The 15,509-nt window shown below is 37.5% G+C and overlaps 1 protein-coding gene across 1 annotated transcript in view; it reads right to left on the bottom strand.

The window, feature by feature from the left end:
* Positions 1–2,906: 2,906 nt before the first annotated feature.
* Positions 2,907–15,509, bottom strand: part of PRKCE (protein kinase C epsilon) — a 289,536-nt gene continuing 276,933 nt past the window's right edge. Inside the window, exon 15 of the mRNA XM_061991311.1 lies at positions 2,907–6,134. Coding sequence (XP_061847295.1) covers positions 5,988–6,134 — 147 coding nt within the window. The 3' untranslated portion in view covers positions 2,907–5,987. The remainder of the gene's footprint in view (positions 6,135–15,509) is intronic.

The following is a 15,509-nucleotide window of genomic DNA, read 5'->3' on the forward strand; positions in this document are numbered from 1 at the left end:
ACGGAGGTTCTCAAACTTGCCTGGGTGTGACCTATTGTAAAATCGGAAAACTCACCTCCCTTTATGCATCAACCACTGCATCTGATGGCACACAACGTCTGACTATCTTTTTGGCTTATCTTTAGCAACTTAAAAAGAGTAATGAAGGGGATTCCAAGCAGCCATGAAGCGCTTTCACAGGAGACCACCAGCAGGCATTTAGTGACACATGGTTTGCAAACACCATGTGTTCAGGAATGCCAGTACAGCAAGAGCGCTGGCTAGCTTCACCCATGCTCTGCCTGGCACTTCTGCTGACTTTATGCTAAATAAGAAGCAATTTGTTATCATAGCACCTAGTACCATCTGCCTCTGCGCAAAACTGCCATAATAGTATCTGTTTGCACAATTTTGAAGTTCCAAGCTCCATGGCACTCGTGTCAATGAATATAGAAGGTTGCTTAGGCAACTGTACTCATGTTTTTTCTACGTGAAAGCACAAGTGCACTTCTGACATTTAGACACACCACTTGGTGTTGATATTCCAGTCTCTGTGTTAACTGTCACCATTTGATAGATATATTTGGCCATGTATGTATTTATTGTCACTCAAGGAATATCTGGCCTATTCCTAAAAGGTTGTCAAGGATATAGCTACATAAGGTGACCAAAGCAACCTAATAGCTCATGCATGACAAAATCAGGACTCCTATTCTTTACTATCTCCCTTTTGCAATCCTGGATGTGTGGCACCTTTGGGTAACATTTTGTCCTAACAGGTTTAGAGAAATGAGAATGCATGCTGTCACAAACAAGCATCAGCCTGGTGCTGAGTCTTGCTGTTACTAGTCTTCGTGTTACCTTCTGTAGTGCATAAGGCACTAGATCAAACTGGTAGTATTGGATGGTGATGACAAGTGTTTGCAATGCTCAATTCAGTTCTCAATCCAGTGCCCAAATCAACAATAGAGTCCAGGTCATTGACTTTCTTCCTAACTGTTTTTTTTTTTTTTTCCAGGGACTAAACATCTGTGTACAAACATTGAAGTTCTTTAATGCTTTTCCAAACTGTGGACAGCCTTGCATAATTATTTCCCAATATTTATAGGCAGCTTGTGTTCCACCTCAGGCTGTTGCTCTTATCTCCTATTTCCACAGCAATGATGAGGTCAGAGAAAACATGGAGTAGAAACTATTTTGGCACATATACACATTTTCCCAATGTGATAAGAACACCTTTACCTTTCTCCCTTCATTGTAGCTAACGTGTCAAAAAGAGGGATATTGAAGAACTCAGTAAGAGCCTGTATTGATAGGAGGGGAGTGAAGCATGTCCTGTATCTTGATTTTCTAAAAAATACTTGCTGTACATAGTGTTCTAACGTAAAGCTAGGGAAAGATAGTTGAAACATAGTTGTGTAGAGGGGGTAGGAAAGCAGTAGGAAAACCACACCGGGAAGGTGACCATCAAAGCTTTAATGCTAAAATGGAAGCCTGCATGGAAGCCCTGCATAGAGGCAGCACTCTGCACTGGTTAAATACCTATTCAACCTATTTTCATTATGTCCTGGACAGAACCTATCTTTGTTATGACTGGAGAATCTAATACAGAGCATGCTTATTATATTTACAGTTGACACTAGTCTGGGAAGGCCTGTGAAATTACTGAGAACAAACTTTGATTAAAATGTAAAAATGTAACAGAAACCGAAACTGGACACACTAGCCACTGTAATAATCTGTGTTGCATCCACATACTGAATATTACATGTGATTCTACTGCCTAGCTTCAAAAAGGATACAGCAGAACTAGAAAAGATTCAGAGAAAATTGACATAGATGACAAAACATGTGGGATGTGACTTCATGAAGCCTTTTTACAGACAATGGAAGACTTTCCAGTTTGAAAAAGAACTAGATGAGGGAGGCAGTATCAGTGAAAAACCTATACAATTCTATAAAATTCTGAGTGGCATGAAAAACAATGGATAGCAATAGAATTTATTCACTTTCACAGAAAAGTTCTAGGTAGCACAAGATGGAATTACGACCGAGTCGGAAAAAATCAGAGGTATTTTTTAGTAGAGCTGTGTAGCTTCTTCCCACAGAATGTTCTGCATGTTGGAAGTTGATGTTGTTCAAAATTGGATTTATTAAAAGAAAGTTATTTCAGAGGTATGAAATATAACAAAGACACCACCATTACTCCATGACATCATAGAATCAAACAGCTGTAGGCAGAACGCTATCTCACGCTTTCTTGTTCTCATATTTTTTCATAGATATTTTGTTTGTTACACTTTTATACTGCTATGGCTACAATCAAAGCTGACCTCTTGATTTCTAATCAATGCACATTACTGCTGACCATTGCCAAGCACAGGATATCTGACCTGAATGACATTTCGTTTGATGCGGTACGGCCGCTCACACCTTTTGATTATATGAATATCTTTTTTTTTGTTACAGATGAAAAGTTCATTGTTCTTCACAGAGGTTCACCATGACCTGACTCATTCTCATTTTTTCCTCATGCCTGGTATGAGGCATGTTTACCCCACACATGTTTAATTAAAAAAATCTGGTTGGCTCAAAGATGACCCAAACTGAACTTCTGTAGCTCATTTCAGTTAGGATATATCAACCTGTTCAACACTTCAGTTCACTGTTGGATAATTACTCTGATTTTGATCAGTTTGTTTGGGTGCTTATCGTATTGATTTACTCATGTACTCAATTTTCGTGGAGTATTTCATGTTTCACAGATGAGGCTCTAGTTAGCAAATCCTTCCTTTGCAAAATGTCCACTCCTAAAAGAAAAGCTCACGGTGTTTTGTACAACATATAACAGGAGAAATATTAATCCTTCATTTTTCTCTCTTCCTCACTATGAAATACTCAGGAAAACTTTGGGGAAAATAATAAGATTTAACATCATTGTATTTATTAGGTTCCGAAACAATACACATTCACATCCTTTTTGAATACAGTACATTTGGCACAGTAATAATGTTTACGATGAAATAACACTAATGAATGGCAAGAGATTCAAATTACATCCATAAGAAAAAAATTCTGTACAAATAAATCCTCACAATAAAATAAAACTACCCCCCCACCCCCCAACTGAATACAATTTATATTTAGCCAGAACTATTCTGCACATAATTTAAAAAGAGGTAACTTGTAAGCCTTTCTGGGAGAGAATTATTTTTCACCCTATGGAGAAAAATGTGTTTCTGTCTTTTAATAAAGCCTATTTGGGAGGAAAACCAAGAAACAATGGATTCTTTATAATAATAATAATTATTATTAATCTTTTTGGCATTTTGCACTCATTTTACAAAGAAGGAGCAGGAAAGATTTTAGAGAACAGGCAGAAATGTAACAGAATGTCCATTTTAAAGAATTATCTTTAGAAATGTTCAAGGTAACAGACAAACCTTCTGATGTAAACCCAATGCAGAGGATCTAACTATTTATATTGAAGAAATATCTGCCCATGCAAAGGTTTTTATTTCCTTCACTCGTCTCTTAGCATCCTACCAAACATGGCAAGTGCTGAGGCCTCTTGAATTACGAACGTTTGCTAATTATCTTTATCTTAGCAACGGGAACACAGACTACATAGCTTGCTTACAAAAGCTTTATGGGACGCTTCTATTCCTTCAACATAAATGCTCAGAGTTTTGTGTAAAGGCCTCTTGTTGTACAAACAGTAGTGCACTATCAGATAACTTGTCTTCCTAGACAGTCTACTCACCTACAGAAAAGAAAGCCTTAGCATTGTGATCAGTTCTTGCCTGGATGTCAAAAGCTAACTCTGATGAGGAATAAACAGAGTCAGTGGCGAGACACAAATTGATGGGCAGTTCTACAATATATTTCTAAGAGAGAAAGAAATTTAAACACTGAGATGATGCAATCATTAAGATGTTTCTGTGCTGGTACTCAGCTCCAGAAGTTAGTCTTTTCCCAGTACAAAAGATTACTGTAGATAAATTAAATTAAACTAAAGGCTTGATCCATTATTACACCTGTAGGCCAGACAACACATTAATTGATATATCATAATATTTAATATTTTGAAATAATAAGAATATATATAATAATTACACCTGAGTTTTAAAAACAAAACAAAATGGAACTGAATGTTGTCGTCAGTAACAGGCTATGAGCAGCCAGATGCAAAACTGACACAAACCAACTCATCTGCTTGAGACCAAGATTATCTCTTAAAGCCAACGATTCACACTTTGTCCACCACGATTTGTAACATTCCTTTCTCTTTCTGAGCTCTATCATGTCATAATAGAGTTGAAGAGAACTATACAAGAGATTTAGTATAGCTTAATATATGTCTACATCTTTTATAACAAAAACCTCATCTCTCTGACAGTAACTTGAACCAATACACATACAAGAGTATTGCACATGGACATTATTATAATTATTCTTTCATAGACTAACATTTTAATAGTATGCCTGAACATGCAGCAGTTGATACCTCTATATTCAATGAATTCCACAGGCCTTGCAGCAAACACTATATACAAAATCTCACCTGTACAAAAGGCAAAAAGCTTCTTTAGTGCCACTTTGCCAATCACAAGTATATATATTTTTGTGCAGCTGGAACTCCATGTGCAACAATTAAAATGGATTCCAATGACCGCTCACTCAGTCCAGTAAAATATATAATAAAATGACCTCAGCGATACATGTACACAAAAAAAACCCCAAAACCCCAAACAAAAAAACAAACCACAGGGTACTCCTGGAAATATAAGTACATAACACTGTTAGAGTATCTACAGGAGGTAACTTCACATTAGTAATATTGTCCACATGAGTTACCATTTCAATTCATACACAAAAAATTGCAATTTACAACTTTCAATAATGTCAGTTTGTGAATGTTTGATCTTCATTTTTAAACACACTTCCACATAATGCATGTGTAGCCTTATTTTGTGTCTCCTATAAGCAGATCTCTCTTTAGATTTTGAACTTAAAAAACAATAAACACAGTAGTATTATGGTTTTGTAAAAGTGTGCAAAAGTAACACACTGCTGAGAAAATAAATATAAATAAGAAATGATCAACTTAGCTACAATGGAAAAGGCCAACTTACAATGTTTATAATCATTTTTTTAAATGTGAAATTAACTGTAAAGATTTGCAAGCTTGCCATCACATTAATGGTTCATTTAAATGGATATTAAATTTGGTAACATGGATATTACACCCAATTGCCTGAAAAACTGTAAAATGCCTACATATAGCTGTTTTAAAGTACTATAGGCTCTTTATTCTTTAGCCCTTTAATAACTATCCATATAGTATCTATTTCTTGCTTTAAATAAAAGTTCAGTTGTCTTTCTGGCTCTTCTTATACCTAGAGTTCTCTGTAAATTGTACGAGGAACTTCCTTTAAGCCTTAATTGATGTGCTGATTTTTCTGGACAGCTTTATTTTGAGTTTGTACATCACCACAATGAACTCATAACTGAGAACTATATCTCCATGAAGGCAGACTTCTTTGCTTACCAAACGGCAGCATATCACTTATTTGTTCCACATCTGAGTTTAGATCTCACCGTAAGCAGCAGTGTGGAAGAAATAGTTCTCACCTTCGTAGCTTACATATGATGAGTACAGAACATCATCTGCTAAATCACTCTTAATAGCATGGCTTCCTTTTCCATGGCAAAGTTGCAATTTTGCTCTCTGGTGAGATCTTAGGAATAAAAGAAAAGTTGCAAATATATGGCAGTGTGTTACATCTACAATTTCTGATACAAAATTATTTTGCATCGCTTTGTGAGACACAAGAGTGCTTTCAGGCCAGAAGATTAAGGGGAAAAAACCCAATAAATATATACATTAACTGGGGATATGGGCTCAGGGTAAGGGAAGTAGTTCTTGATCTACTGAGTCTCAGTTATTTGACGATCTCTTCAGAATCACTTCTTGCAGCATCATTCATTCGTCAGCCTAATGTTGTTTATGGCAGTAGCTCTTCTCCAAAATAAGAGAACCCTTTAAATTCTTCTTGATTGATTTGTTTTATAATTGTCTCATCCACTAGCGTTAATACAGGTTCTTCTCGTGTAAAGTCTTGATCAAAGTTATTTACATCCCTTTTGGTTTTCTGAGAAGAAAAATACAAATAAAGTGAATGGTAAAACAGCACAGTAAAATAAAATGTGCTCCCCCTCCACCCCACCCCCCTTAAAAGGCTGAATTTTCTGGAATGATTGAAATAAAAGGGAGCTACTTAACACAAAGAATAACAGACATATGAGAGAAGCTACAGGAGCAAGTACTATAAATGAGTTCAGGAGAGGCCACAGAAGCAGTACTAAAAATGAGTTCCCAGAGACTTACGGGTCTCTGACAGGCGAAGGAATAGCAGTATGATGATAAAGCAGGAAGCTGAGATTAGGACTAGTTTAAAAAAGGCTTTGGCATAGTAGGTGGCATGGCTATTTCCTCTTAGATTTGAACATAGTGATATCTCACTTCAGAGGCACAGAATGAACTGATATAATTGATTTCTCCACTACTGTTTCCACTCTAAGTTCAGCGTTTCGTCATATCTGGCTACACTTAGCTTTAAAATAAAATTTAGACTCTTGAGTTCCACATTGGCAACCAAATGTCATCAGAGCACCACAGCAAAGTGTGAAATTCTGACTGCAGAGAAATCCACCTCAGAACTCTTCTTTATTTCAGTGGCATCACGATGTCCCTGCTGAAGTCTAAAGCACCTTGTTCTTTCAGTGAAACTGAGCCAACAAAGTGCAACTGTACATGTTCTGGTTGGGAAAAGACATATTAACTAGAGATAGCCTTGGGGAAGTCGACTCATTGACCTCAGGGGACTCGTGACAGTGACTACTTGTGACCACTGAGATGTAAAAAGCCTGAAGGCTGCAGGGAATTCCCTTCAGACCTGCACTGTTCACATTGTCCATGTTAGCAGCGCATTTCCGGCCTGGACATGTCCAGGGAATTGGAACAACCGTTTTCCTTTACATTCTTTATCTCTGCATCATAAAACCTAACAGTTACCTGAGCGATACCTAATGGACGCACACTGACACACCAAAAACTAGCTTTGTGTCCATCCTGCACATGTTTTGAGATGAAGATGATCTGAGAAATAGAATAGGTATTTGACTTGCAAAGTAAAATGATAAAATCATGAAGTGATGCATCATAAAGTATATTAATGTATTCCAAATGGGATATATGTCTTCTTTCAACGTAGATTAAAAAAATGTAGGTATATAGATATAATCTATTTTCTTCATCGGCTCTACTAAGACACTAAAGCAAATAGTTTTCTTTCTCAGAATTGTAAAATTGTCTTAGTAACCTTCACCTACATTGTTTGTAAGAATTTTACAGATTTAAAGGAAACAAAAAAGTCTTTACAAATGCAAAAGACTGTCACTTGTAAATCAAGTACTAAGTGCAGAAAAAATCCACATCCTCTATCTACAAAATTCCATTAAAGGGAAAATAATATGGACTTAAAAAACACATCCAGCATATATTTATAATACGTTTATATTGGTTATATGTGTAACATTTACTTCATGCATAGAGATTGGACATAAAGTGTATGTGACCCACAAACTCTGAACTGCACAAAGCATGAGGAACATGGCTTTGAGCAGTATGTTCACACACTCATACAATGAATTTGTTACAGGAGTAGTCACTAAAGCAGAAGAATTTAGGTAAATATTTGTAGAAAGCAGAATTCAAAGTCAGAATTGTAGTTATGTCCAAGAGAAATGTTCTACACTCATGATTTAACCACTAGCTATCCAGGGCAAATAAGCTCTGGACTAGTTGAGAATAAAGACAGTATCTACTGTTTTCAGATTTTCATACTGAATGTATTTGTGAAAGGTCTTCTTTCCTTGCTGAAAGATGACAGAATAAGATGGCAAATTTCTCAAAGTCTAACAGGACTAATTAATTACCAATAACTACCTTTCCAAGAAAACCATCACTAAGATTTGTGAAGGTGTTAGGGGAAAAAGTGCAGACCACTGCATCCAATAAACTGTCCCAACTCCAGTGTAATTAAGTCCTATTTATTAAAAATAATTGTACTTCCAGTAGAACTTTGAATCCCACTTCTGAAACAACAACCAAAAGTATTTGCTTAGATTTCGAAGTCTATCTTGTCTTAAAATATGCCTTCAAGATCAAAGAAAGAAAGAGAAGTTTTTACTTTCTCAGATTTATAAACAATTCCACATTTTCTTTGGCTGCACAGATGTACATCACACAATTTATTAACAGACAAGTATGGAGCAATCTAAGACTGCAAGGATACGCCAGCAAGCCTCTAACTAATCAATTGATGAAGTGAGATTAAATACATCACAGGGAACAAAAGTGTGTGGATCAAGCCATACAAGACAAAAGGTAGAGCTCATAACAAGTGCTTCTTTTCAAGAAAAACATTTATTTCAGAAATCCTTCTTAGGCACTTTCTTCCTGAAGTTATGACTATTTTGCAAGGCTCCATCTGCTAAGACAAAACAGGTCTGGCCACATTTCTGCTACTATTGCTATTTCAATGTGCTTGCACTGTGAATACTGTATAGGCCAACAGCATGAACCAATATATAGCTCCAGCACAAGAGGTCAGGATGAAGGTATGAAGGGCTGTGGTTGCCTCCTAGCAGCAAAGCTGAGAAAAGAATGAAGATCTTCAAGATAAAGGGAGTATATGAAGAAAACAGAGTGCAGTTATTATCCAACTTTGAATATTTTAAAAATCATGAATTAAAAAGGAAAAGCACTTAGATTGGCTGGCAAATACATCATTAAAAATGCAGTAGGTGGATTCTGATTATTTAGTCTGCAGCTTCTGAGACTTTGGGACACGATATTTTTAGCCTCTAAAACTTTTTTTCCAGGTAAGACTTTTCAGTTTCAGAGGAGTGAAGAAACTAGAGTCATTAAGAAAAAACCTCACCCAAACACAAAGAAATTTGACTGGATTTCAGATGATACTTTTTTTCTCTCTAGACTATCCAAACAGCTTGTGCTCAGCATGTGTCAATGATACACGAGAGCAGGGGCAAGGCAGCTACCCAAGAGTTTCCAACAATAGGTGCCAAATTCCCCACTGCACTGAAACTGCTCTACTGCAAGGCAGCATTTGGACAGTCCATTTCCATCTGTCAAAGAGAAGCTGCAGCGGTGCCACAGCACTTGTAATAACAGAAAATAACATGACTCCAAACCTAAATCACATGTAAAAGATGGCTTCTCCACCAGCATGGTATCTCTGAGAGTGAGAATGAATCACTCACTACCTCTTGTGATGGAAATGGGCTGGCTAGTTGCTCTTTTTTTTTTTTTTTTTCTTTTCCAGCAGTGTGAATGCTTCAAAGGTCTGTCTGAGCATTGACCTAGTGTGACCTGCTCATTCTGGGAGACATGGTGGACTTGCTTCCTGTGGCTGGTATGATCTGATTAGAAGTAACACTTATGCTACAGAAATAAACCTCTTTGAACTAATAAATTTTGACATGACCTACTGCTCATAAAGAATGACAATTTTAAAGTCAAAGTCATATTTACTCTATTTAAAGACTACTGCTTCTGCTTGAAGAGCTAAAGATACTGGAAATTTTAAAAGACTATCTCTTCGTAAAACACTACTTAATCAGTTGTCCTAGTTGGCCTATACAACTTTGGACAAAGGAATACTGTTTAATGAGTAAAAAAAGGGTCTTTTTTCTTAAATCTCTTCACATAGTAACTAAAAGATTAAAAGGAACTCATATGCTATTAATAATCACACATTAAATGGTAGCTTTCTGAACTGGTTTTATTTTCACTACCATTTAAATAAAAAATTCCTTTTCTACCTGTAGTTGCAGACTCAAGTCCAAAAAAAGATCCACAACATGCTTAATAAGCCTTCCAGTGTCAAGGATTACCAACCACGACTGTTAATGATTACTAAGTGACACTATAGTAATTGCCACAGTGAAAAAAAAATCTAAGTTGATGTTCTTATCACTGAAAATACAGTAAGAAAGTTAGAACTTGTCATTCCTTGCATTAATCACATGAACCAAATGTGAATGACGGAAGCCTTCGTTATTGAAAAGCCACAGAAATTCCTGCAAAAAGGCACATGTCAGAGGGTGTTCCAACCAGGTAACTCAACAAAACTTGGGCACCTCATCAGCTGTGTCACGAGGCCAAGAGGCTCGGTAGATTTCTCTTCTGCCCAATAAGGATTGAATTAATTCTCCAGTTTGGAGCCATTAAAGATGCTTTTTCTACTCCATTATTTACTTTCATTTTATTTGCAGAAAATCACAGAAACTCTCATTTGCAAGATAAATGTCTCCACTAAATTGGGATGGAATTGTCCAGCAGGTTCAAAGGCTGCTCAGAGAAGGTGAAAGAGGGATAGAGGTGGTGGCTAGAAAACACCACTGTCACAAAAGCCTAGGTTTTGTATTTTAGTCTGATTTTCCTACAAATTCACAATATGGTGTTTAAATTTAACTATAGGAATCCTCTTTAAAACAACTAATAGGTTTCTGTTTAGTTTAGTAGAATGAAGAGCCAATCCAGAACAGATAGCCAGTACAAGTAAGTGGGGCCAAAAATGATCATTCTAACAATGAACCAATATATTGGAAGAAAAAAAATATCATGCTGTGATATTTTTCAGTAAGTGAACTGACAAAAAACTCGTTCATTTTCACAGTCTGAGATACTCTCAGCACAGAAATGTAGATGCAGATTGGCCTTTCTGGATCACTGAAACATTTTAAACTTTACTCCACTGCATTTTTCTGTCAATAGCAGTGCTTGATGCCTCTTCATATATTTTCAAGCTCACACTGAAATCCTGGAGTTTGTCATTCATTTGAGGAGATTCACCAGAGAACCCTTCCAACGCAGCAGTACCAGCAGCACATCAAATGTGACAGGCAGATTAAATCTGCTCAGGAAGCTGCCGCAGCTTTCACTGTGCAGCAATAGGGGCACAGAACAGCAGAGCAGCAGGAATGGGATAGACACCAAGAGGCACATCTTCTCGTATGTACTACATGGTATCATTTAATTTTATCCAGAACTTTGTTTCAGTAAGAAATAGTTCCCACATTTGCCACAGTATCATCAAGAAGAAATTCTTAGATTAGGATGATCAAAGTTTAAATATTTTGTATTTGCTTTGTCATTGGTAAGATTTCCAGATTGTTTTGTTCAAGACAAACGGAAACTGGAGACACCAAACACACCCGTTTGAAACACAAGGTTATGTGGCTAACCTCATGTGTCACTGTCCTCTCTTCACCTCTCTTCATTATGATAACAAAAACCACAGCACCGGCAGAGATCACTTTGCACCAGTGATTTGATCTCTTTTCATAAAGGTGTAGTAGTTTCTAAAAAGTTGAGACCAGCTGTAATGAGCGCTCACTTTCACACATATCTCATTCCATATATACAGAAATTCAATATGAATACTATGAGAGAATCAGGCTGAGAAGCATGCACTTCAGGCTTCTTTCTATTTATCCTATTGATACCTTTTCGCAGTATTTGCTTGCCCTGAGAATCTGTGTCAGTATTAGGAGTATTTCCTACAATGTCTTTTTTTCAGAAGATAGGAAATATATGTTAACAGAATAACTTTACTCATTCCCAATTATTTTTCAGCATGTCAGTTGCTCTACTCACACATGGAAGAGCTGAAACAGATCAACCATGAGCTGTAGTATATTCACATGAAGGCTATGATGATAAAAAGGATTTTGAATCCAAGTAGTTTTTACAAACATATCAACATTTATTATTCCAAGCAGAGGGGGAGATATTGTGCACCTAGATTATGCTTTGATTAGATGTAAAGGACATCAAATTAAGAGAAAGAAGTGGAAAAAAGCCCCACTGAATAAGGATGTTAATAGATAGTGAAATAGCGTTTGAAAAGCATGCCAGTCTATGCAGTCTACAACTTAACCTGTTATGGAAGCACACAGATATTTAATAATCACCAGGCTAATTCACAGAACTATCAGTTTTGAAAGGGGTTGTTTATGATCCAGTAAACTGAAATCATATTTATACCGAAACAGTATGTATCTTTCCTAGGAATGTGAAATACATCAAATAGCAAGGAGGAATAACCTAAAAAAATAAAAAGTACAAACATTTAATGACTACATGGCCAGGATGCCAGCCCTAATATTTCACTTTTGCACAGCCTTTCTTGTATCCTACAGCCCAAACCCACTACAACAAAACAAACAGCAAGGCAAAAAAAATAAATCAAAGTCCTACAGATTCATTGATGACAACCCTGTGTTGCAGTCTGGGCAATGAACCTCACTCAGAAGTCCCTATAGCCATAGTTGGGTACGGTTTTAGCATGAATGATTACAGAGCACTAAAGCTAGATATAGCAAACCTGATTTGTTCATAGCCTGATTGCTAAAGTCTAACAGTATCTCTAGTAAAACATTGATGAAGAAGCTGCAGGGGAGGTCAGCACTACAGGTTCCCACCTGTGGTTAGTCTTTTACTCTCAAGATACACCTTTGTCCACCCTATAAGGGCTTGCTCCCATTAGGATTTGTTGTGACATAACCCCTGCACATAAGCTATGCCATGGCAGAATATTTTTTTTGGAGTGAAAAATATTGCAGAGGAAGGGTGCCAATTTCTGGATTTCTACTCTGTATTTTTTTCCCTTATAGTACATTTCTTTGAGGGTTTAACTACATGTGAAAAAATTTTATATTTCTTCTTGGGGTGGGGAGGAAATATGAGAAGAGAAAGTAATGGAACAATCATATGAAAACCCCCTTCATCTGTATAGTGCAATTCCTATTGCAGATTTTATGATCCACTGTGCAGCACAGATTTTACGTGTGCTTCTCTAATTCACGTTATATTGGCAAGTCACCGCTGATATTCTGAACTGCTCTAAGATCATCATCACCAATGTCACCTCCTCTCTTACATCCTGACACACATCCAAGATAAGTCCCTTCTTGGTTGTATTCTCTTGAAACTGAATTTTAACTACTGTTGTTACAGGAGGTACAGTAGTCAGGACTGGTGCACCTGCAACACACTAAAACCATCTGCTGCTGATTCCTCACATACATGCGCAGAAGTCTTTTTGTCTTCCTGATCACCAGCACTTTAGTACAAAAGACTGGCTATATCTAGAAAACAATCTGACTTGCAAGGAAGAGAAAAAAGGGATGAGGGAGATTTGGTCAGTCTAGGGAACATGTCCTTAGAATTCCAGTGACTTCCAGGAGACATCTCATAAATTATTGCAAAATTACCCAAATACAGTCTAGCAGTACACTGAGATATTTGATCAGTTTTATTCTGTAAAATATTAATGGATTTACTTTGTTCTCCATTCTCTAAGCAATCACAAAGGAATAATTAAGGAGACTATAATGCCAGTGAATAGGTGAATGACGTAGTGAAATATTTGAAGACTTGTATCTCTGCCATGTATCCTAAAAAAATACCGACCGACCGACTTTCCAAAGTTTTATTCTGCCTACAGTCACCTATCCCACTTAATTACACAAAAGTAACATATTATGGAAACCTTCCTGAATGTGTTACAAAATTATCCTGCAATATCTTATGATCTGAGTCCCCTCATCTATCAAGGAGGCATGGACATGTGCATTGTGGCACTGGACACAAAGAAACATCACAGCATGAAAGGTAATAGAGTGGCAGCGTCACTCCAACACTCAGTTGTACAGTAGAATGGTTTGCACTACAGGCTGTAGAGCTGGAATGTTTTTGGCAAGACTGCCTCCTTCAAAACATTTTGGGAAACTCATGTTCTTTGATGATCAAGCTTTTGATTTGACATGGACAATGCATATGACAGGCTTTCATACACAGAAATGGTGTAGCAGGTCTTACCATATACAAATGGAGAGGGCTACACAGTGATGGTTTAATTATAAAACTAACCAATTGTTAGAGATCATATTTTGAAAGTCAATTGCATGATTATGTTTTTCAACATCTTCATCAATGATCTGGATGAGGGGACAGAGTGTACCCTCAGCAAATTCGCTGATGACACCAAAGTGGGAGGACTGGCTGATTCCCCAGAAGGCTGTGCTGCCATTCAGCGGGATCTCAACTGGCTTGAGAGTTGGGCAGAGAGGTACCTCATGAGGCTCAGCAAGGACAAGTGCAGAGTCCTGCACCTGAGAAGGAACAACCCCATACACCAGTACAGGCTGGGGGTCGAACTGCTGAAGAGCAGCTCTGCAGAGAGACACCTGGTTGATAATAAACTAACCATGACCCAGCAATGTGCCCTCATGGCCAAGAAGGCCAATGGCATCCTGGGATGCATCAAGAAGAGTGTGGCCAGCAGGTCGAGGGAGGTTCTTCTCCCCCTCTACTCTGCCCTGGTGAGGCCTCATCTGGAGTCCTGTGTCCAGTTCTGGGCTCCCCAGCTCAAAAGGGACAGAGAACTTCTGGATAGAGTCCAGTGCAGGGCCACCAAGATGACCAGGAGACTGGAACATGTTTCATACGAGGAAAGGCTGTGGGAACTGGGGCTGTTTAGTCTGGAGAAGAGGAGACTGTGGAGGGATCTAATTAATATTTACAAATATCTAAAGGGTGGGTGTCAGGAGGTTGGGACATCCCTTTTTTCTATAGTAGCTAGCAACAGGACAAGGGGTAATGGGATGAAGCTGGAACACAGAAAGTCTCATTTAAATATAAGAAAAAAACAAGAGCCAAAGCTCTTATATTTTACGTCCACTGGACTCAAGGTGGGAATGGGACTAGTCATGGATCGCCAGACATCAACGAGTCTCTGGGTTTTTTTGATAAATTCCTCTGTCTCATAAAGAGCCAGATGCTACTGCTCCTTAAATCACCTGGTGTTTTGCCACTGGCTTTTAACGACATCAGAAATAGGCCCATCCCAGGAATATTATTTATCAGCTACATTAATATAAAAATAAATTATTTCTGTTTGGCTTAAGAATATACTGTAAGTAACCATGAGAAGATAATTCCACTTAATGGTTTACATTCCTTTCTGAAAATAACTCTGGAGATTAAAGCAGCCAAGAAGTGAAACAGAATTTGTCTTGTTCTGAGGAAGCCCAAAAGGAAAGCAGGAACACTCTGGCTGCTTATCGCTCCATCCCAATGGGCACCACTTAAAAATGTGTGTTTAACAGATGGTTAAGATGAACCTTATTATTCAGTATGAAAAGATTTTAATGCTGTAAGTCCAGGACTCAACAAAATCAAACAAACAGTGCTAGATCTCCAGCATAGAATCAAAAGAAGCATAATAAAAGTTGTTTAACTTATAAATATTTGGGAACCTGCAGTCCTGGGAAGTAGCTTTCAAACTTCAGTAATACTAGTGTTGTGGTAATCACAGCTAAAAACAGCTGCTGCAGGCATTGACACTGAAGAGAACAAAAAACCCAAAAAACAAGAC

This window comes from Colius striatus, chromosome 2, assembly GCF_028858725.1.
Source record: "Colius striatus isolate bColStr4 chromosome 2, bColStr4.1.hap1, whole genome shotgun sequence".
Taxonomy (NCBI): Eukaryota; Metazoa; Chordata; class Aves; order Coliiformes; family Coliidae; genus Colius; species Colius striatus.